This window comes from Delphinapterus leucas, chromosome 11 (assembly GCF_059928025.1).
Source record: "Delphinapterus leucas isolate spDelLeu-1000000601 "Yukka" chromosome 11, BTC_Dleu_Yukka2, whole genome shotgun sequence".
NCBI classification, from domain to species: Eukaryota; Metazoa; Chordata; class Mammalia; order Artiodactyla; family Monodontidae; genus Delphinapterus; species Delphinapterus leucas.
Window position 1 is genome coordinate 6,691,645 of NC_143139.1, and position 23,261 is coordinate 6,714,905.

The 23,261-nt window shown below is 44.0% G+C and overlaps 2 protein-coding genes and 1 non-coding gene across 6 annotated transcripts in view; 2 read left to right on the plus strand and 1 right to left on the minus strand.

Annotated features, from left to right (window-relative positions):
- Positions 1-3,560: 3,560 nt before the first annotated feature.
- On the minus strand, positions 3,561-5,138 carry MRPL51 (mitochondrial ribosomal protein L51). Its single transcript, XM_022577380.3, has 3 exons — positions 4,886-5,138; positions 4,691-4,801; positions 3,561-4,263 (listed from the first exon to the last, which is right to left on the minus strand). The coding sequence occupies exons 1-3, from the start codon at positions 4,992-4,994 to the stop codon at positions 4,067-4,069; spliced, it is 417 nt and encodes a 138-aa protein (XP_022433088.1). The 5' UTR covers positions 4,995-5,138; the 3' UTR covers positions 3,561-4,066.
- Positions 5,139-5,228: 90 nt separating this feature from the next.
- NCAPD2 (non-SMC condensin I complex subunit D2) overlaps positions 5,229-23,261 on the plus strand; it is a 28,755-nt gene continuing 10,722 nt past the window's right edge. For 2 of the 4 annotated variants that reach the window (XM_022577377.2, XM_022577379.2), the window contains exons 1-13: positions 5,229-6,061; positions 6,827-6,976; positions 15,579-15,654; positions 15,930-15,988; positions 16,466-16,647; positions 16,958-17,100; positions 19,389-19,516; positions 19,589-19,712; positions 19,894-20,041; positions 21,037-21,234; positions 21,584-21,718; positions 21,818-21,905; positions 22,001-22,181. In XM_022577377.2, the coding sequence (XP_022433085.1) occupies positions 6,850-6,976; positions 15,579-15,654; positions 15,930-15,988; positions 16,466-16,647; positions 16,958-17,100; positions 19,389-19,516; positions 19,589-19,712; positions 19,894-20,041; positions 21,037-21,234; positions 21,584-21,718; positions 21,818-21,905; positions 22,001-22,181 (1,589 nt within the window). In that variant the 5' untranslated portion in view covers positions 5,229-6,061; positions 6,827-6,849. Of the gene's footprint in view, positions 6,062-6,826; positions 6,977-15,578; positions 15,655-15,929; positions 15,989-16,465; positions 16,648-16,957; positions 17,101-19,388; positions 19,517-19,577; positions 19,713-19,893; positions 20,042-21,036; positions 21,235-21,583; positions 21,719-21,817; positions 21,906-22,000; positions 22,182-23,261 lie in introns of those variants that run through there. The other 2 variants (XM_022577378.2, XM_089920200.1) reach the window with 2 other exon arrangements.
- LOC115802896 (small nucleolar RNA U85) lies at positions 16,065-16,389 on the plus strand. Its single transcript, XR_004023474.1, has one exon. It is a non-coding gene; the product is annotated as a small nucleolar RNA U85 (small nucleolar RNA).

Sequence of the window (23,261 nt, forward strand, 5' to 3'; positions counted from 1 at the left end):
AGATTTCCTATCCAAACTTATTTCCTACTATCAGAGAAAGCCTACTGTGTGTTAATGATCACTAACTAGTCCTACGGACTTGTGTAATTCCCACCTGAATTATTTGAATTATTTCATATTCTGAATTATTTCACATTCTGAATTATTTCATATTCTTCAAAGCTCCTCCCTATAGATATTACTGTCCATATTTAACAAGGATTTCCCATTTCCATCAGCTGAAATTTTCCAAGATTTAGTTCAAATGTCATCTCTTCAACAAATAACTTTTCTGATCTCCCCCCAGCCAAAAAAGAACTAATTTTCCTATGCAATTATCATATCCAAATTTATATTGTTTACATATTGTATCTCTTAAGTAGATTGAAAGCTACTGAGAGTCAGGAACCAACCCTGGCTTAGTGATTTATGTCCCTCCAAATAACACTGCACATAATGGTTCAGTGTTTATTGAATAAAAATATTACACACTGTTTCACACCAAAACCAAGATTGTTCTGTCCTTGAAAACATGATCTTATAAATCTTCACAGCAGGAAGATTCAATGCTCGTTGAATTAAATGATCATTTTCCTCTTTACCAAGAACCACACATCCTACTAAAACATGTACTCATATTCTTTGGGGCACCTTGCACTTAGCAGAATCTCAAATATTTGATTTTCTCTTCTCCAGTCCCACGAAATCATGTAAAGTATCCCAGAGCCACTCATACTTCACACCAACCTCTCCATTCTCATATCCAGCTCCTTTCCAGCCATCCCTTTAAAAATTCACTCCCTTTGAGTCCTGACACTCTCATATATACATTTACATGAGACCCAGGATCATAATGTATGGTCATGTATACCCATCAATCCACTTCTCCAAAATCTACTTTTCAGTTAATCTAACACGTACTTAATTAGCTTCACTTCTATTGAGTCTTCCAAAAGATAAAGTCCCAACAAAGACACAAAATGTTACTGAGGTAGATTGCCTACAAATATGTCTGTGGACACTTCCTCACATCCCTGTAATTGCATGCACATTCTCTGATCCAAAAATGGAGTACATTTCCACATAGCCTTGAATCTGCGCTGGCCTGTGACTTACTTTGACTGGTAGAATGCAGCACAAGTGACAACATGTCACTCCTTGGCCTATGTCTATCAAACCTTGCAACTTCCATTTTTGCCCTCTGGAGTCAAGCCTCCATGTAAAGAAGTTTAGGTTAGCTAGACTACTGAATAACGAAATCACGTGGAAAAAGATCTCAGCCACTCCAACTGAGGCACCAGACATGTGAGTGAAGACATCTTGGACATTTTTGCTTCAACCAAGCTCCCAGCTGAATGCAACCACATGGTTGACCCCCGCCAACACCAAATGGAGCATAACCGCCCTGCTGAGCCCAGATAACCCAGAGAATATGAGTTCATAATTTGTTGTTTTCAGTCACTAAGTTTGGGGATGGAGTATTATGTAACAATAGATAATCGAAACTGATACTTTTAAAGGATTTGGATCAAATAAGAGACCTAATCACCCTAATTCCTTTACCTTCAAATCTCAGTTTATATCTATAACTAATTCACTTTCTTTAGTTTGCAATACTTTTATTGAAAAGTTAATTTAAAACACCTATTTCCATTCATTTCTTCAGGTTTTTCTAATTCTTGGCAACTACACACACTCCAGAGGAGTGTCATTACCATTTACATTGCCAAACTCTGTACTGTTTTACATGCATAATTTCATTTATTCTTCACATAACCCTATGAGGAAAGTATTGTATTGTTCTTAATTGACAGGCTAAAAAAAACTAAGGCTCAGAAATTACCTACTTTGCCTAGAGTCAAATAGAGTGGTATAGCTTGAGTTTAAACCCAGACCTGTCTGACTCCAAAGGACATGTTTTTAATCAACAGTCTACACTATACTAGAGACTCATAATCAACCTAAAAAACCCTCCCAAGAAACACAAATAGCACTTTTAACCCACATAAAAGATTTATTTAAAAGCAATATGTCAAATACTTTCCTTTTGCCCATTTCTTTTTTTTTTTTTTTTTTTTTGCCATGCCTTGTGGCATGCGGGATCTCAGTTCCCCAACCAGGGATCGAATCTGTGCCCCTTGCATTGGGACCGCAGAGTCTTAACCACTAGACCACCAGGGAAGCCCCTCAAATACTTTCCCTACTTCACTCTGCAAATATTTATTGAGAGCCTTACATAGACTAGGCTCTGGAGACACTGAATTTAACTCTAATCAATACACAATTCTAAAATTGTAGCAACATTTTTCTCCTCTCAGTTGAGTAATGTCAAACTTATTTAACTTGATTTATGGCCAAGCAAATTATTAAAAGATGAAAAAGCAGACAGTGTCATTATAGCTAGACCTACCCAGCCATCTCCCAACACATTCTATATTCCCTCACCATGCACCACGGATCACTCTTCTCTTCCCCACTTGAAATGTTCTACTTCTTTCTCTGCTTACTGAAATCCAACCTCTTCTATGAAGCCTCTTCTGATTAGGCCAAACACATTCTCTTATCTAGGTTATTTATCACCCACATCAGTGGTTTCCAAACACAGCTAATTAAAATCACCTGGCTTTTAAAATTAGAACTACTTAAAATTAGAGGAGTCATACTTTGAAAAAGCAAAAGCAAAAGCCTGGAAACAATCTAAATGTCTATCAAAATGGAACTGGTTAAATCATTATGGTATATAACATGAAGATATAAAACCATACCTAAGTTACATTAAGTGAAAATGTAACTTAGTGTGCATGGAATCCTACTTTTTTTTATAAAGAAGACAGATAGATAGATAATATAAGCTTGTACGTGCACAGTATATATCCAGAAAGATTAAGAAGAATCTCATAAGAGTGGTTGCCTCAAGGAGCACAAAAAGCAAGCTGTGAGAAAACTTTTCATCTCATTACTCTCTTTGTGTTCAGTCTTTGTTGCCGCGCAGGCTTTCTCTAGTTATGGCAAGTGGGGGCTACTCTTTGTTGCAGTGTGCAGGCTTCTCATTGTGGTGGCTTCTCTTGTTGCGGAGCACAGGCTCTAGGCACGCGGGCTTCAGTAGTTGTGGTCCGCGGGCTCTAAAGCGCAGGCTCAGTAGCTGTGGTGCACGGGCTTAGCTGCTCCACAGCATGTGGGATCCTCCCAGACCAGGGCTCGAACCCATGTCCCCTGTATTGGCAGATGGATTCTTAACCACTGCGCCACCAGGGAAGTCCCTGATTACTCTTAATTTGAAATGTCTACATATCCTATATGGATGTCCATATGTCCTATACAGATGGATACATTTTTAAAAAATTATTTTAAAAAAAAAACCCACCCACATAGATCCACAAGACTCAGCTCAGCTCTACAGATCACAAATCTTTGGGGGCAGGGACTAGACTTTTTAAATTGTTAAACTACCCAGAGATTCTGATGATCAATCAGGCTTAGGAACCACTCAAGCAAACCACTCATATGGTACTTAATGCCTCATATTAAAGTGTACATGTGAGACTATAACTTTATACACATAACTAGAAAAGCTTGGTGGGAGGATATATTACATTTTGGCTTTCCTACAGTTCTCAGCTCAGAAAAGGTACTCAATAAATATTTTTTGACAAGATTAGTGCAGAAGTGTAATTCCATTTTTCTATTATACTTCATTTCAGTGCGGAAGGGTTTTAAAAAATACATTTAACATGATGGCACTGTGGGGCAGTTTAAAATTACCACTTTCAATACATGAAGGGCCAAACATCAACAGATGCCAACAATAATTTTTTAGTTTTTAAACGCCATAGGTATGGCTAGACTGCAAAGGGCAAGTGGTGAAGTCCAAACCTAAGACTATAAGACTTAGGGATGAGTTCCACTTCCTAGTCGCATGAATGAGTAAAAGTAGCATCTAGAGGAAAATAAAGATGTGGAGAACAGATTTCAAAGAAGTCCCATTTTATTCCTGAGAGCATACAAATCCCTTTCCTCATAAGGAAAAGTACTTTCCCTTTCTCTTGGGTGATAGATACACCTCTTCCACAGTTCCAAGCATTCTCTTCTACCGGTACTTTCCACGTCGGTTAAAGCATTTGTAGAGATAGCTGATGCGTTTGTTCAGGTTGTGCAGGTCATCAATGAACATCCGATTTCCAACCATTCTCTTCTTTCGGATACAACGCTGCAATTCATTCCCCTTCCAGCCTCGAAGCCATATGGGGCCCTTGATCAGTTCTTTGGGGTGCTTTTCAAAGTTTCCTGTGTAATGTGAAAGAAGGTATTAGTTCCAAGAGGAGAGAACCCAGCCTCCACCAGCTAAGCCTTCAACACGGTTGCATCTCCCTAGCAGCACCTAGAGACAAAACACATTACGCTAGGGTAACAAGAGCACAGGCTCTGGAGCAAGACTGCTTGGGGTTCAAATTCTGGACCTGCCATTTACTAGCTTTGGAAAAACTACTTAACCTCCCTGTGCCTCAGATTCCTCACCTGCAAAGTGAAAAGGTTATGAGGATTAAATGTGTTAATGCATGCGGGGCACACAGAACAGTGCCGAACACAACGTAAATAGCCACGTGTTTGTTCTTACTGTTGAAGAAGGTACCATTTCTACACAGGTGAAAAAAGATAATCATTACGGCATAACTGCCGCTCTGAAATTCTGCACTACCGAGTCGAGTCTTACCCAGGATCCCGATGTTGTCATATACCCCGAACATGGCCCTCTTCTCGTTCCAACGATCAACCACTTTGCGGGGCGGGAGAGTGACCCTCACATGGAACAATCTGGGAACACCTAGGGATGGGGAAGAAAAGGAATGAATCTGAGCCGCTTACTGAGAAGTAGTTCTCGGGGCGTCCTTCTGCATCAGCCACTTACCCAGAGAGAAGCTTCTGCAGGCCAGCGGCACCTGGCCCCATAGGCTCCTGCCTGCCACCCAAGAGAGGCTGCCTGCCACCCAAGAGAGGCTCCCTGCCATTGCTCTCATCTCTCCCCTACAACAGCCCACCTCACAAGCACAGGAGGGAGGGCCAGACGTGGCCTTCAAGGAGAGAACAAGAACCGTCCCCGCCTGGCTCACAACGATACTACGTGCACGCAGCCATCTTGGGCTTTACGCAGACAGCTCCGGGTGAGACCCAGCCTGGCCCCGCCTTCCCCAGCCACGAGCCCCGCCCTCCAGGTTCCGTAGCAGGTCTTTGACGCCCCGCCCAGCCGAGGCGCTTCCGGTCTGCCCGCCGGAAGGTTTGGAGCTCCGGAAGAGCTGAGGGAGTCGTCTCGTTGCCTAGGGCCCCCCAAAGCTGAAGGTCAAACAAATTCACCCTTTCCTGTTTCCGTGGGCGTCCCTCAACTGAGGGAGAGAAAGGTCCAGAACCTGGAACCCAGAGCTTCCTTTCTCTGTGCCCCACAGCAGTTTTGCGCTGTAGCTGTTTTTATTCCCCCTATTCGACAGGGGAGGAAATCTGAGGCTGAGGGAGTGAAGTAACCTGCTGGACGTCATAAGGCTGAGGACATGGCGGAACCTGGACTAGAGCCTAAGCTTTCTAACTGCCGGCCTGAACTTGACTCCTGTCTTGTGGGTGATGGAGTGGGTCACGGTCACAGGGGCACGGCCACTGCCCAGCTACAAACGCGGCATCTCCGGCAGGCATCGCCAGAGCTTCCTCTCCACTGACCGCGAAAAAACAGAGGACCCTGTGGGGAAGGAGGCGGCCGCGAGACTACGGCGTGGGGGGGTGGGGGGGAGCCGGAATCTAGGCCCCGCCCTCCTCGGGCCTTCCGGCTCCCGCGCTCTGATTGGCCGGTGTCTGCAGCTAGCGTCGCGATTGGCTCCCTTGAGGCCGTTGAGATTTGAACTGAACTTTTGTGGCTTTGCCCGCGCGGCGCCCGGCTCGGAGGCGGGGTTTTGCGTCCGCCTGGCGGGTATTGGTCGGCCTCTCTACCCACGGGAGTGCCGCGTCGCAGATTGGCGCGTCTTGTACCCTCCTTGGTTTTTCCTTCGTTTCAGCCCTACATCCCGAGTTGGAGGAACGGCTGGCGAAGTGCTCTTGTAAGGTGCGGTGTTGAGGGGGAGCGGGGAAGGAGAGGCCGGGAAAATCGGCCACCGGGCTGTAGGACGCGGTATTGGGCTGGGAGGTCTAGTGGGTGTGTCCTTGTGGTACGACGTGGTAGAAACAGTAAGTCTCACAGATCCGCAGTGGAATTTGGGCAAATCGCTTAACCTTTCTTAGTCTCAGTTTCCTCATCTGTAAATTGAGCTATATTACTATGCACTTCATGAGTTTGGCATTTGGAGACTTAGATCAGATAGGACGTTCAAATAGCCGAACAGAACCTGGCACAGAGTAAACAAATAGTAAATGTTCACGTTCTCTCATTCTGGAGACAGGAAGTCCATTAGCCCATACTGGGTCACCGTTCTGACCTCAGAGGACACAGTGTCTATATACTTAAGAAGTTTTGCCTATAAAAACAGAAATAACAATGCTAACTTAACGCATCGATATGCCACTTTACAGTTCTTTAAATACTTTAATACCCCTTGACTCATTTGATCCTGAGAAATTTTGTAAAGTAATCAGAGATCAGTAATCCTGCTTAACAGATGGGGCCCAGGGGGTTAAGTGACATGGCCAAGTTTCAGAGTCACAACTAGAATTAGATTCTAGTCCAGGCTTAATCTCACACGCTTTAAGATAATGTTATTAGCTTGATGTCAGACTAAAAAGTGTTATGTATTGGAGGAGGGGAATAATAGAACCAGATTAAAAAGATGACCCTTAGATATAGACCCTGATTTGTTTGCTGTTTGGCTTCTAGCCCTGTGAGCCACTGGGGGAAAGATGTCTCCCCAACTGTATGAGTTCCATCTGCCCTTATCCCCAGAGGAGTTGTTGAAAAGTGGAGGGGTGAATCAGTATGTCGTGCAAGAGGTACTGTCCATCAGACATCTTCCATCGCACCTTAAAGGTAAGACTCCATAGCTGCCACTGTGCCTAGCACTTCAAAACGACCACCCACGTGTGATTATATTGTGTCTGTCTGTTCCATTACACCCCCAAGCCCCATGGGGGCACGGAACATGTCTTTCCTATTCCTTACTGTTTTCTCCCTAGCGTTGCATTACACGAAGAGTATATCCATTGACCACCTTCTCTAGGTTATTCAATAAACAGTCTTGGTGTGTATGGTTAGTCTTTGGGGAGAATTTTATTTTAGATCTTGACTTCTTACCATATGCCAAAATAAAGTACTGGTGGTTTTAAGAGTTGTAGGAGAAGATAGCTCCTAGAATGTCTGGGACTTGACCTGACCTGTTTCAGGTAATACTTTTTTAGAGTCTAGATCACATTTCCAAGAGTGCAATAATGGAAAAAAGCATATGTGCACAATTGCAACACTGTACAATATATGTACAGTGCAGTTGCCCATTGAAACCTAGAGATGACCGAGAACAATTCATGCATTATCAACAAGACCCCATCCATAATGTCACTGTACTTCTTGGAAGTGTCTTGTGTCAGTTAGATTGCTTTGGAGAGTTATAGAGAGTAGAGATTAAGGCTGTGGAGCCAGGCTGCCCGGATTTGAATCCTGGCTCCACTACTCTGACCTTGGACAGTTACTGATTCTCTCTGTGCCTTGGTTTCCTCATCTGGATAATAACCTACTTTGTTTGTTATCTCTTACAACAGCTAAGGTTCATTAATTATCAAGCACTTTGATAATATAATTTCAGCTTGTTTCTTCTTGGCCTTCCCATCATTGTTGCCAGATGACAGCTCCTTGCTCTGATGTGCAGAAGTAGAAGAAGGGATTTTTCTATCTTGTGCTTTTTCTTCTTTCTTGTTTTAAAACTACCAGAAGTCTTATAACAGACTTAGCCAGAATTGGATGAGGTGCCTATTTCCCTAACTACTGGTAAGGGAAATGGAATTATCCAGATTGGCTAAATTGATCAAGATCATTACCTAGGCTTCCCTAAACCCGAACATATCACCATTTGGTAAGCAAGGAAGAGAACAGAGTGTGGAGTTGACTGATGGGTGTCCACAGAGAGACCATTCTCTCCATATTGTGTGGATCTGTGCATCACCAATGGCACAAGCTGCACACTCTAGCAAACTGTTCTTCAGTTGTTATGCGTCACTTTGTTACATGAGTGCTCGTTCCTTTTAAGAGTCCTTTTTAGGGCTTCCCTGGTGGCGCAGTGGTTGGGAGTCCGCCTGCCGATGCAGGGGACGTGGGTTCGTGCCCTGGTCCGGGAGGATCCCACGTGCCACGGAGTGGCTGGGCCCGTGAGCCGTGGCCGCTGGGCCTGTGCGTCCGGAGCCTGTGCTCCGCGACGGGAGAGGCCACAGCAGTGAGAGGCCCGCATACCGCAAAAAAAAAAAAAAAAAAGAGTTCTTTTTATAACAATTGCATTGCTTTTGGTATTTAGAACCCTAAATACAAGTTCTACTATAAATACACAAGATCAGGTCATTTAATTTGTTCAAGTATTTACTGGTGTTATGCTATGTGCCAGGCAGTGTTCTAGGCACTGGGGATACAACAGTAAATAAAGCAGCCAAGGTGACAAAGTTCTTTCTCTCAAGGCTTTCAACAAGTAATAAATAAATATGGAGTATGTCAGATGGTTGTAAATGCCAAGGAGAAAAATAAAGCAAGATAAAAAAGATTACGGTGAGCCAGGTTATGGACTAGCATTTTATGTTGGATGATCAGAGAAGGCTTGCTGATAGATGACATATGAGCAGAGACCATACAAGTGAGGAAGTTACCTATGCACATTCTCAAGGAAAGGCATTCTAAGCAGACAGGAAAGCCAGTGCTGAGGCCCTGAGGTGGGGAAATGTCAATGTGGTTGGAGGGGAGTACTCTAGGAAAAGAGAGGTCAGGTGGGAAGTGGTACAGATTATTCTAGAGTCTTGCTCTTCAGAGTGGTCTTCAGACCAGGAGCGTTAATTAGTATCGTGATTTAGGAGCTTATTAGAAATGCAGGAGGAAGACCTATCCTCAAACTACTGAATCAGAAATCCATTTCTTAAGAAGATCCCCAGGTAATTCGTATGTACATTTCAGTTGGAGAAGCACTGATCTAGGGTGTTGTGGGTCATGGTAAAGACTTTAGCTTCAGAGAGAGTGAGCTTGAAAGCCATTGTGTTTTGAGCACAGGAGTGACGTGGTCTGACATTTTAAAAGTATATCTGCTGTGTTGAGCAGGGATTGTAAGGGGGAAGGGAAGAAGCAGGGGACTAATTAAGAGGCTAATATAATAATACCAGGCAGCTTACCTGGGGTGATAGCGGTGGAGGTGATCATAAAAGGTTAGATCCTGAGTGAATTTTGAAAGTAGAGCCAACAGGATTGTTGATGGACTGGATTGGATTTACAGGGTTCGAGAAAGAAGAATTGAGGATGATTATAAATAAGGCTTTTTGACTTGAGCAACTAGAAGAATGGAGTTGTCATTTACTGAGATGGGTAGAGTATGAGAGGAGCACGTTTAGACTGTTGGTTATATGATTGTGGAGTTCAGGGGAGAGGTTCCAGCTAACGATCCACATTTGGGATTTAATATTCAGCATGTAGAGAGTGTTTAAAGCTGTGAGATTGGAGTAAGTATTGATGGAGAAGAAAAGCAGTTTCAAGACGAAAGACCTAAGACAGTCCAACATTTAGAGGCTGGGAAAATGAGAGAGAACCAGTAGAAGAAACTAAGGACTAGTTGTTGAGGCAGAAAGTGAGCAAAGACGCTAAATTAAGAGAAGTTTCAAAAGGGAAAGGAGAGATCAGCTACACATTTAATTGTTGGACTTAGCAATGTGGCAATGGCTGGTAACCTTGAACACTATTTCAGAGCCGTGGGAATGAAGCCTGATTGGAATAGTTTATGAGAAAATGGGAAGAGTGAGGTTAGAGATGATGAGTTTAGATAACCCTTTCTTGTTGTTTTGCTTTAAGGAGTAGCAGAGAAATAGGGCGTAGCTGGAGGGGGAGGCAGAGTCAAGGGAGGACTTTTTTTTTTTAAGAATGGGCAACATTACATGTGTATGTGCTGAATAGGAATAATCTGAGAGGGGGGAAAGCTGACGCTACGGAGGGAGAGTGAATGAGTGTCGGGAGCAGTATCCTTTAAGGAGTCAGAGTAAGCCATCTGGTGCTGGGGGAGGAGGTGGGTTATTAGAGCATGGACACTTTATCCACAGCAGCAAAAAAAAAAGCCAGAGCTTAGGGCACAGGTGCAGGTCGTGCTGATAAATACAGACCTTGGCGCAGTTGGAGCTTCTCTTCTGTCCGATTCAGTTTTCTCAGTGAGATAGGAAGTGACGCCTTTAACTGAAGGTGAGTTGGGGGAAAATGATCTTGATGTTATGAACAGAGGAAAGGTGTGAAATAATTGCCTAGAAGAAAGCCAATAGGCCTGGGAACTTGTTATAGGCTTACTAAGAAATACTAAGGGCCTACTTGAGGTCATAAAGTGAGAATAGTTGGCATGGTTTTATGTTTTTTCGAGCCACTTTTATTTGTGTAGTTACATGAATGGAGTAATCAGTCAGTGGGATATAATCCAGATTTACAAGGGGAGTAAATGTGTTAATAATTAGTGGAAAAAATTAGAAATATCATAATGTCTAATGATAGAGGAACAGTAAGTTAATTGAGGTGCATTCAGTGGAATGTTATGCAGTCATTAAAAATGATTACAAAGGTTTTTTTTAATATCTTTATTGTAATATTAAGTTTTAAAAAACGGAACAGAGAGTTGAATATGTGACATGACCTCAACAATAGAAATAGTATGCATAGAAAATAAACTGAAAAAAATTAGCCAGATGTTAACAGTGTTTATTTCTTTCTCATTTTCATTTTACCGTATTTTCCAGATTACAGAAGGAGGTTTGTAAGAGTGGGAGATAGTTTTCAAGTACTGAGTTACATTATGTGCTGAGTATTGTCCTGACTGTTTCACGTGGATTATCTCACTTAATCTTTACCAAAAAATTCTGAAAAGCCCTATGAGGTATGATCTGTTGTTATTCCCAGTTTACAAAAGAGGAAACTGAGACTTGGTAAGCTAAGTAGCTTAGCCTAGTAAATGTTCAAGCCACATGTAAACCTAAGCAGGGTGACTAGACTAGATCAGCAGGTGATGCTTCGGAGAAGTAAAGAGGGATGTGAATGGAGAGAATCATTGGATGTAATAAAAAATAGGTAATGGGTAATCTTTGAGAGAATAGCTGTTAGCTTGGTAAATCTCAGAAACTAGGTTTCAGGGAATTGAGAAAGATTACACAAAATTTTAAAGGGATATGAGAGCAAAGTCAAATGAAAGGCACTGATCGTTTTTGGTTTGTTTGTTTTAAAGAAGTAGGGGCCTGAGCATATTGTCAGGAAAAGAGCATTCCCTAGAGAGGATGAAGCCAGAGGTGAAAGAAAGGAGACAAGTCTTTGGGGCAGTGAGACAGCTTAGCTTCAGAACAGAAAATCTTTTCACTTGAGACTGAAGCAAAGAATGGGAAGGTGTTGGCAGAATGACTTGTTGACAGAGAGGCAGGATTACATGAGGGAGCTTTGGGTCTCATTCTTTTTGGTAAAGTAGAAAGCAGTCATCTGCTAAAAGAAGAGAGGCAAAGCATAAGAAGAGGTATAAAGAAAGGGGGGAACATGCTATGGGTATAGCGCTAGGGAGTCAGTAGGAACTGGAGAAATAAAATAGTTTGTTAAGCATCGCAGAGGACCAGGTTGTAGTTGGACAGCATAACACTGCAATATGATGAATCAGGTCAGTGAGCCAGCAGTGATAATGTAGTACAAGGTTCAAGCTTTGCTTTCTAGGCAAACCGACTTCTTACTGCAGAAAAGAAGAATTTGGTGGAATTCTTTCCCTCCCCATCCACAGAAAGAACTAGATATACACCTTGGTTCAAAAGTTAACTCCTGGGATTTCCCTGGTGGCGCAGTGGTTAAGAATCCACCTGACAATGCAGGGGACACAGGTTCGAGCCCTGGTCCGGGAAGATCCCACATGCCGTGGAGCAACTAAGCCCGTGCGTCACAACTACTGAGCCTGTGCTCTAGAGGCCACACGTCACAACTACTGAAGCCCCCCTGCCCTAGAGCCCACGCACCGCAACTACTGAGCCCATGCAGCACAACTACTGAAGCCCACGCACTCTAGGGCCTACGTACCAGAACTACTGAGCCTGCATGCTGCAGTTACTGAGCCCACATGCTGCAGCCCACGCACTCTAGGGCCTACGTACCAGAACTACTGAGCCTGCATGCTGCAGTTACTGAGCCCACATGCTGCAGCCCACGCACTCTAGGGCCTACGTACCAGAACTGCTGAGCCTGCATGCTGCAGTTACTGAGCCCACATGCTGAAGCCCACGCACTCTAGGGCCTACGTACCAGAACTGCTGAGCCTGCATGCTGCAGCCCACGCACTCTAGGGCCTACGTACCAGAACTGCTGAGCCTGCATGCTGCAGTTACTGAGCCTGCATGCTGCAGCCCACGCACTCTAGGGCCTACGTACCAGAACTGCTGAGCCTGCATGCTGCAGCTAGTGAGCCCGTGCGCCTAGAGCCTGTGCTGCACAACAAGAGAAGCCAACAAGGAGGAGCCCGCACACCGCAATGAAGAGTGGCCCCCACTCACTGCAGTTAGAAAAAGCCCGCACGCAGCAACAAAGACCCAACGCAGCCAGGAAAAAAAAAAAAAATTAACTCCCATACTGCCTTGCTACTCTTGCATGTTGTAAGTCATAGTTAGCTGCTACCCCCTTTTTTTTTTTTTTTTTTTTTTTTTTTGCGGTACGCGGGCGTCTCACTGCTGTGGCCTCTCCTGTTGTGGAGCACAGGCTCCGGACGTGCAGGCTCAGTGGCCATGGCTCACGGGCCCAGCCGCTCCGCGGCATGTGGGATCTTCCCGGACCGGGGCACGAACCCGTGTCCCCTGCATCGGCAGGTGGACTCTCAACCACTGCGCCACCAGGGAAGCTCTGCTACTCCCTTTTATACTGAAGTTTTTATATAGAAGCAGTACAGTGAAGATGAAAAGAGCACTGAGTTTGAGCGTCAAAAGATGCTGGGTTTTCAGGGAGTTCCCTGGTGGCCTAGTGGTTAGGATTTCAGGCTTTCACTGCTGTGGCCCAGGTTCAATCCCTGGTCAGGGAACTGCAGCCCCCCCCAAAAAAAACAAATGCTGGATTTTTAAAATGTAATACAAGTACAGATGTCCCCCAGCTTACGATGGTTCAACTTACGATTTTTCAGCTTTATGATGGTGCAAAAGCAATATGTATTCGGTAGAAACCATATTTCGAATGTTGAATTTTTATCTCTTCCTGGGTTAGCAGCATGTAGTAGGATACTCTTCTCATGATGCTGGGCAGCAAGCGCAGCTCCCAACCCATACACTTAGAGCCATCCTGTACCCAGACAGCCATTCTGCTTTTCACTTTCAGTACAGCGTTCAATAAATTACGAGAAATATTCAACACTTTATTATAAAATAGGCTTTGTAGTAGATGATTTTGCCCAACTGTAGGCTAATGTAAGTGTTCTGAGCATGTTTAAGGTAGGCTAGGCTAAGCTATGATATTCAGTGGGTTAGGTGTATTAAATTTTTGAGTTACAGTGTTTTCAACTTACAGGGGATTTTTCAAGATGTAACCCCATCATAAATCAAGGAAAATCTGTGGTAACATGAACCTAAGTGTGTTACAGATGTTTGACCTAATTGCACTAAAGGATCGCAGGAGAACATAACTAACCTAAGCAACCAGGAGACCCAGTATTTCGGGTCTTTTGTTTGGCTTTGTTTGGCTGCGCTGTGTGGCGTGCGGTGTCTTGCCCGACCAGGGATTGAACCTGCGCACCCTGCGGCGGAAGTGCAGAGTCTTAACCACTGGACCACCAGGGAGGTCCAGCATTTTGACTGTAAACTGTATATGAAAGAACTTCACACGATTAGCATAAGGTAGTTAGTAAATTTATTTTTTAAAGAGGTGTGGGTTAGCAATTCTGAAACTGTATTATGTGTATACTAGGATTAAGCTAATATATAAGTGAATTTATGTTTTTAATATATACACAGATAAAAATATAGGGGTGTGTGCATTTATACCTACATATATGTATATCCTGCTTCTCTCTACTGACAGGGCCTAAAAGCTCCAACAGCAGTGATTTTAACTAGGGCCTAGAACTTGGTTTCTACATACCATTCTCTCATAAAAGAAACCAGGACTCCAGTGAGAATGGTTGATTCCAGGACTGAGTCAGGGAAGGTACAAGACGAGCCTGGAACATCTTGTGGTACAAGAAAGTAAGAGAACAAGAGTGAAGGGAGCATGTCAGAGACACAGGCCAAGTTGAAGGAGCTCCCAGTGGTCAAGTATGGGACAGTCTGAGCAACAAAATTAATAATAATAATTAAAACACAGAATAAAAGAAACGTTCATGAGCCCATTCTGTTATAAACAAATAATTGGATACATAAATGAAGGGAAAGTAACAGCTCATCTTAGCCTGGCATTCCCATTAAGTAAGCATAAAAGGAATGATAGAAACAGACGAATCACCGTTTAGTAAAAGTAATAATTGTGGCAGGCAAGAATCATCCATAGATGCTTAAATAAGTGGGCAGAATGTTGTGAGGATTTTCAAAGTATCTCCCCACAAGATACTTACTAGTTGCAAAGGGGAAAATAGTAACTTTGTAGTGGAGACACCCAGGCAAACACTACCAACTGATCAAAGTTAATATCGCCATAGTAATAAGACATTGACATCACCTCCTTCTGGGTATGATGCATCGGAAGGACCCATCCTCCCTTTCTCAGTGATCTAGCCAAAAGTGCGTGACCTCAATCTAATCATGAGAAAATAGCAGACAAACCCAAAGTGAGGAACATTCTACAGAATAACTGGCAAATACACTTCAAGTGTCAAGATCATGAAAGACAAAGATTGGAGGAGACTAAGGAGGTATGACAAATCAATGCATTGTGGTATCCTAGGTTGGCTCCTGGTCTGGGAAAAGGACAAAAATAGAACAGCTGGCAAAATTCAAGTAAGATCTGTAGATTAGTTAATAACATTGAATTAATGTTCATTTCTTGGTTTAGAATAGATCCTTGTACTATGGTTATATAAGATGCTACCATTATCTGGGTGAAAAATACAAGAACTCTGTACTGTTTTTGCTACTTTTGTAATTTCAAAATTAAAAAAAGAAAAAAAAAGATCCTGAGTTTGTGTTCATTACTCAGTGGGACAAGTCACATAACTACTCAGACATTTAATTTATTTTCCCATAAAATAGGCACAGTACTGTTTGCTTCATCTAGTTCAGAGATGTGGTAATAAAACTCAAGTAAGGCTTTAATTGTAAAACAGGACAAAGTGTCAGATGTTATTATAATAGTAGATTACATTGAAATGAAGTGTCTACTTCTGTGATTCTACCAAGAAAAGCAATTAACTCCATTTTCTGCCGTGAGTAGAACTTACCAAAAAGGCCTGTCCCTCTGTATTGATCAGTTTCTTTCATCTTTATAGCATTTCAGGCTGCCTTTCGAGCTCAGGGGCCCCTGGCTATGCTGGAGCATTTTGATACCATCTACAGCATTCTGCAGTAAGTACCCTCTGATACTTTAAAAAGAACTGGTGGCTCTTTGCCCTAACTTTGCATGTTAGTCCTGAAATTCCAAATTATAGTTCACTGATAAATGGTTCTGGGTGCTGACATTTCTACTCATGAGCATTTACCCCAGCTTGCCACCATATTTATTCAGTCGAGTAATTTCACGTGTTTTTTTAAGTATTAGATTCCTCAGGTTCGATCTGATCTATTAGAATGGGCTCTGCAGGTTCCTGTCTCACCCCCCCCGCACTTTCTTTCCCCCATAGTCACTTTCGAAGTATAGACCCTGGCCTCAAGGAAGATACTCTGGAATTCCTGATAAAAGGTGTTTATGGGATAAAAGGTGTTTATGGGTGGGGGGGGGATGGAAGGTGTGTGTTGCTGTTTGTTTACCGTTTCCTGCCACATGATGATATCAAGGCTGTGGTGATTCAGTTGGTTTGGCTAAGCCCGGGGACCTCTGACCTATAGGTCTGTAATCTTGGTGGGCAGTACAGAGTTACGTGTGTTCACTGTAAGGGCAGACCAACAATAAATTCTTCCCACTCTTGAACTGCCTCCCTTCAATAGAGGCGGTTCTTCCTGTTGCCAGAGAGAAATTGGGTAACTGGAGTGAGAGGGTAGGGATAGGGCATGTTCAGGATATCAGGTCAGGGGTCCCAGAGGACTTAGCTTGTGTTGTAGCCACTGAGAGATGAAACACAGATCTTTGGTAATCTGATGGCTGCAAGTGCTAGGGGTTTTGAAGTTGGGTTGTATGAGGAAAGTGAATGAAACTGACTCCAGATCCTGCCCCTCGCAGTGGTATCTCGCCACACCCAGGAACTTCCCGCCATCTTGGATGATGCAACTTTGAGTGGGTCAGATAGAAGCGCACACCTAAATGCCCTCAAGATGAACTGCTATGCTCTGACATGCCTCTTGGAATCCTTTGAGACCATGGCCAGCCAGAAAAGCCTCATGGACCTGGCCCTTGGTGGGAAGGTAATTTGTTGTTCCTGGCTCACTTAATATGGGATCTGGGGAGATACGGGAATTGGTGGGAAAGATGGAATTCAGTGATTCTGAGAATCTTTTCCTTTCTGCCCTTGACCCATGTTTAAGGTTTGTGAGGAGGTACTCAAAAGTATCGCAATGTATCTTTTGCTGACAAGCAGCTCTTTTATATTTTGGAGCTTGTAATACTTCCGTCTTACCTTCTACCTTGTCTCAACACTGGGTAGCTTGGGCACTCAGACTAGCAGACCATGATCCTTTCGCTTCCTTATTTTTCCTTAAGTATATCCTTTCTTAGGGTAGGAAAGCCCGGGCCAAGGCAAACCACGGCTTTGACTGGGAAGAAGAGAGGCAACCGATTCTTCAGCTTTTAACACAGCTGCTCCAGTTGGACATCCGTCACCTGTGGAGTCACTCAGTAATCGAAGAGGAGTTTGTCAGGTGGGTAGTTGATTGCTATAGGTGATATTGGCTGTGAGGAATGAGGGCTCTGTTGCTAGATATGCTATATATATATATATTTATGTATGTATGTATGTATGAATGAACGACTGCGTTGGGTCTTTGTGGCTGTGCGCGGGCTTTCTTCAGTTGCGGCGAGCAGGGGCTACTCTTCGTTGCGGTGCATGGGCTTCTCATTGTGGTGGCTTCTCTTGTTGCAGAGCACAGGCTCTAGGCATATGGGCTTCAGTAGTTCTGGTGTGTGGGCTCTGTAGTTGTAGTGTGTGGGCTCTAGAGCGCAGGCTCAGTAGTTGTGGCGCACGGGCTTAGTTGCTCCGCGGCATGTGCGATCTTCCCGGACCAGGGATCGAACCCATGTCCCCTTCATTGGCAGGTGGATTCTTAACCACTGCACCACCGGGGAAGCCCTAGATATGCTTTTTGTTTGTTTTGTTGTTTTCCAATTTTTTAACTTTTTATTTTGAAATAATTTCAGATTTACAGAAAAGTTGCAAGAATAGTACAAAGAATCCTCTATACCCTTCAGACTCCTCAAATGTTAACATTTTACCACATTTGCTTTACTAGATATGCCTTTTAAATACTTCATTTCATCCCTCAGTTCTGTCTGTAATACACAGAAGTATTCCCATTACGTTGAATTGTTCAGAAGTAGATAATGAAGATTAGAAACTGCGTTGAATTTCTCATCTTTAATGCCATTTATTCATTCATGAAACAGTATTTACTGAGAATCTCCTAGGTGCATGGCTGGTGTCATTAAAGTCACTGAAAACCAGTGTTTCTGCCCTCTTAGAGTTTATATTTTAGATCAGAAGACAATTTTTTAAATAATTAAAAATATATAGTACGTCTTATAGTTTATTACTGTGGAGAAGGATAGTGGAGGGAGTGGGAAGTTTGACGGGAAAGTGTTGTAATCTTTATCAGCTGTTCTAGCAAGACCTCTCTGAGATGACATTTGAGCAAAGCCCTCGAGAAGGTAATGAGAGCCATGAGGATATTTGGAGGGAGAGCAAGGGCAAGGGCAGGAAACAGCAAGGACAAAGGAGGGAGTGTGTTGAGCACATATAAGTAATAACGCTGAGGCCAGAGCTGGCAGCTGAGACAGGGTGAGGGGTAGGCTGTGAGGTCGGGGCAACAGGGAGCCAATTGCAGATCCTCATAGGCCATCACGGTTTGACATTTATCAGAGTGAGATGGGGCCACTCAGGTTCTGAGCAGGGCAGTGAGGTGGTCTGGCTTGTCTTCAACAAGGTCATCCTGGCTGTTGTGTTGAAACAGACTCTGGAGGGAAAGGAGGAAAGCGGGAGACCAGTAAGGAGGCTGTGGCGGTCACTTGGGCAAGAGATGACAGTTGCTTAGGCCCGAGAGGGCGCTGGAGATGGGGAGAAGTGCATGCAGTCTGTACTTGTTCTTTAAGGAGAGCCTACGGGATGAGCTGACAGATGCGTGAGATTTGAGGGAGGGTGTGGTCGAGGGTGACTCACCCAGGGTTTTCGCCTGAGCATTTGGAAGAATGTAGCTGCCAGTAACTGAAATAACGGGGAAGGCTGTGGGAGCGTGTTTGGGGGGGACAGTAGAAGTTCTGCTTTGGACATAGAAAGCTGGAGGTGCCTATTAGACATCCAAATAGTGTCAGATTTGGTTGTGGAATGTACAAAGCTGGAGGAAGACAGGAGAGCGGTCTAAGCTAGAGCACACATTTGGGAATATAATGTATTTATATAAATGGTATTTGTAGCCATGCGACTGAATGAGATCACTAAATCAGTAAGCATAGCTAGAAGAGAGCAGAAATCCAAGGACTGTACCTTCGGGCCCTCCAGCATCAGGAGAGTGAGCTGAGGAGGAAGAACCAGCTGAAGAAACTGAGAAGGGAGTCTGGCCTCCTGGTACCAAATGAGGCATGTTTCAAGGAGAGAGAAGTGATCAGTTGTGTCAGATGCAGCTGAAAGGTCAACTAAGATGAGGACTGCGTTGGCCATTTAACAATGAGAAGTCAGTGGTGATTTTGTCCTGTCTTTTATCACATATTCAGCTTCTGTAGACATTATAACTGGTTGAAAGTTGGTAATCCAGAAGGAGGAAGTACCTATCTTCCTCCTTTGAGGGTCAGCAAAGCAAAGCAACTTGGTGTAGAAGGCGATAGAACAAAGAAAACTAGAAGACCCTGACTGGGGCAGCAGAGATGGAATGAATGAGGCAAGACCAATGTAGTTGAGTCCAGACCGCTGATGTCACCATCTCAACTCTTCCTTTCTCAGTTTGGTTACTGGCTGCTGCTACCGCCTCCTGGAGAACCCCACCATTAGTCACCAGAAGAACCGCTCCACCCGGGAAGCCATAACACACCTGCTTGGTGTCGCCTTGACACGTTATAACCATATGCTGAGTAAGTTAGCCCTCCGCTTTGCCCCACCCTTTTCATTTTGCCCATGATTTCTCATGTGTAGTACTTCCACAGGTGCCACTGTGAAGATCATCCAGATGCTGCAGCACTTTGAACACCTGCCATCGGTACTGGTGGCAGCTGTGAGTCTGTGGGCAACTGATTATGGAATGAAGAGCATAGTAGGAGAGATTGTAAGGTGACCCTTCCTTCTCTAAGTTTCTAATTCTCATTTCCCTCAGGGAGAGTATAAAGATTGGAAATTGCTTCTCTGTGTAACATTAGATTCCTTCAGATATCAGATACCAACTTTACCTTCCCTTACTGGGACCTGAGTAGTTAAGTTATGCTGCTATGGCTGTGTTTATTCCCCTGTGTAGAGAGATTGGACAGAAGTGTCCCCAGGAGTTGAGTCGGGACCCTTCAGGGGCCAAGGGCTTTGCCGCCTTCCTGACAGAACTAGCGGAGCGTGTCCCGGCCACCCTGATGTCCAGTGTGTGCATTCTGCTAGATCATCTGGATGGAGAGGTAGGCGGTCCCCTGGGGATCTCAGGGTTTTCTAGGGGTTTTAAGTGCATTGTTGAAAGGCTGTTCCTTAACAAGAAGGAAGCTTTCACTGAAATCAAGTTGTCTAGGCTAATCACTGTGGCGGTTCCTTCCTATAGAGAAGCAGATGAAGTTTATTGAATTAAATGAAGAGCCACTTAGTAATCCTGTTGCAGTATCACACTGGGTTCACCCAGGTCTGGAAGGGGAGGGTCTAGTGAGAGTGATTCAGCTGTGATTCTGGTTCCCACCCATTCCTCGGGATGAAGCCCCTTCCTGCCCACCTGGTTCTCAGATCCACCCACGTCATCTGTCTTATCCCTCACTGTTAGCCTGACTGCTTCCCAAACTGATGCTGGCACTCCTCGGTGAATGTCAGGAACAAAGACAGTCTGCTTGTTCATCTAATGTACTATAACTTTTTATGCAAGATCCCATTCTCAGGCTCTTGGCCTGGCAAAAACCCCAAACACTATTCTCCATGATTCTGTAATGGACATGGTTGGCACTAGGGCTGATTTCTGTTTCCCTGTAAGTACGATGTGGGAAGGGAAGTGTGAGAGAAAGGCGGTGTTTATTAGTAAGGATCAAAGGCTTTGAGGCCTCAGATGAAAGGTAGTAATTAATGCTTTTCAAACATGTGTTGGTGGATGGATGTGATTTCATATTCAGCTGCCACCATGGTTACCTGGGTGAGCCTTGTGGGGAAAAACTGCTCTGGGCTCTTGTTTATTTTGTCCCTACATTCTCCTCTGACCAGACAAGGCCCTTCTGGGATTCAGCTTTTTCTAGTGACCTCAGGAGTCAATGAATACCTGCTGGGCAGTTGACCAGAGAAAGTCAGAGCTAAGAAAAGCAAGCTTAACCTTGCCTAAAGGCCTTACCCCTTCTTTGTGCCTGGATGAGCACAAGAGTTTAGGAAAACGACAGTCAGTATGGGGGTGCAGAGGCTCATACCAGCCTCATATCCCTCTCAGAATTACATGATGCGCAATGCCGTGCTGGCGGCCATGGCGGAGATGGTGCTGCAGGTTCTGAATGGGGATCAGCTGGAGGCGGCAGCCCGAGACACCCGAGACCAGTTCTTGGACACCTTGCAGGCCCACGGCCACGACGTCAGCTCCTTTGTGCGGAGCCGTGTTTTGCAACTCTTTACACGAATCGTCCAGCAGAAGGTGAGTGGCCTTTGACGTGATAAAGATACACGGTACCCCTCTATGTACAGGCCGAAGAAAAGGAATCCAGGGTCAAAAGAAAAGTAGCTATGTCAAAGAAGAGTCTAGAATTCAGGATTCTCCTACCAGTAATAAAGGTCTTCCTCTATCAAGGACAAGGATTCTGGGCTCCATTTAAGGACTACAGTATGTCTTAACCACTACAGACAGTCCTCTTGAGCTATTCACATCCCGTAGAAAAGTTTCCTTAGAATGAGTGGCCAGCTCATGTAGAGTGTACTTCACGATCATCTTGAGCAGAATGGAAGGTGTGGGGCGGGATCTGATCCTGTCTTTCTGTTCCACATAGGCTCTGCCCCTGACACGTTTCCAGGCAGTGGTGGCCTTAGCAGTGGGGCGTCTGGCAGACAAGTCGGTGCTGGTTTGTAAAAATGCCATCCAGCTCCTTGCCAGTTTTCTTGCCAATAATCCCTTTTCCTGCAAGGTAAGTAGTCTGGGCCCACCCAAAAGAGAAGGAATTAAATGGAAATAGCAGTGAAATTCCATGACTCAGTGACCCTGATGTTCATTTTTACCTTGGTAGCTTAGTGATACTGACCTTGCTGGACCGCTGCAGAAGGAAACCCAGAAATTACAGGAGATGAGGGCCCAGAGGCGAGCTGCAGCTGCTTGTGAGTAGTTGCTGCGGGGAGTTCTCACCCCAGACAGCCTTCTCCTTGCAGCTGGAAACTCAGTGCAAGAGTCTAAGTGAGACTTTCCCATTCAGCCGCAGCGCTGGACCCAGGGGAGGAGTGGGAAGCCATGCTGCCAGAGTTGAAGGCTACCCTGCAGCAGCTTCTGAAGCTTCCCCAGGAAGGAGAGGGGATGCCCGAGGAGGTTGCCGCAACAGAGACGGCGGAAGAGGTGGAAGGACGCATCCGTCGATTGCTAGCCAAAGCTAGTTACAAGTATGTGAAAGAATGGGATATTCTCTCATGACCTGTCAGGTTTAGAGTTAACTTTTGAGACACAGTATTTTTTTTTAATTGAAGTATAGTTGATTTACAGTGTTGTGCTAATTTCTGCTTTACAGCAAAGTGACTGTTAATACACATATGTACATTCTTTAACAATGTTTTTTTTAAATGAACTGCACTTAGGGTATGCTGCCATCAGATGGTGGTAGGTGTTTTCATTGCAGTCATAGTCTGAACACCAGATATATGCCAAAGGCAAAGTCTACAATTAAGCATGCTTTTCTACTTTTACAAATGTTTAAAGAAACTACTAAAACAGCTAGACATAAATCATGTTATAATTAAATATGACCAAAGTCCTGCTTCATTTGAAGAAGACGGCCTATGAGTATAATCCTATTTCTATAAAGTAAGTTACTTAAACTTTCTGGGCCTCAGTTTCATTATTTATTTAAAAATAGTTGATTAGGTCATAAGATCTCTAGGGGCTTTTTAATTCCAAAATGTGTGAGCTGATAAATAATAACAAACGTGCTCAATCGTACCTTAATTTTTAAATCAACCTGGTATGAATCCTGATCTTAGAGAAAAGATTTTTCTGACTAGAACTTGAGAGCACCTTGGCAACAAAAGCGTTATAGCTGTCCACAGGTATTCTTAAACCTCAGCCACAAGTCATTAGTTTACTTCCTACCTAATTAGGCTGCTCAGAAAGGCTGAAGAGAGGGTGGCTAGTTGACTCTCTAATTCCCTACGTCTCTCTGGTGTCTCTCTTTGCTAAAGCATAAAAGGCAGCCTGCTCTGCCTCCAAGCATGCTAGTGATGAGTTAGGAACAAGCTTCTTCTCATGTTAAAGATGTCCCCTCCTCCTTCAGCGATCCTTGGCAGCCAGTGCTGGGTGAAGTTCTTAATAGCTGAGCTTCTGGCTTCCAGTTACAAATTTAAACGTGTTAGAACGTAACTTTTTAACGGTTTAATAGCAGAGTTTGGGGGGATTTTTTTGGTTTTTTTTTAAGCAGGAAGCTACTTTTTCGTAATTAGACAATATATTCACATCGTACAGTATTTAAA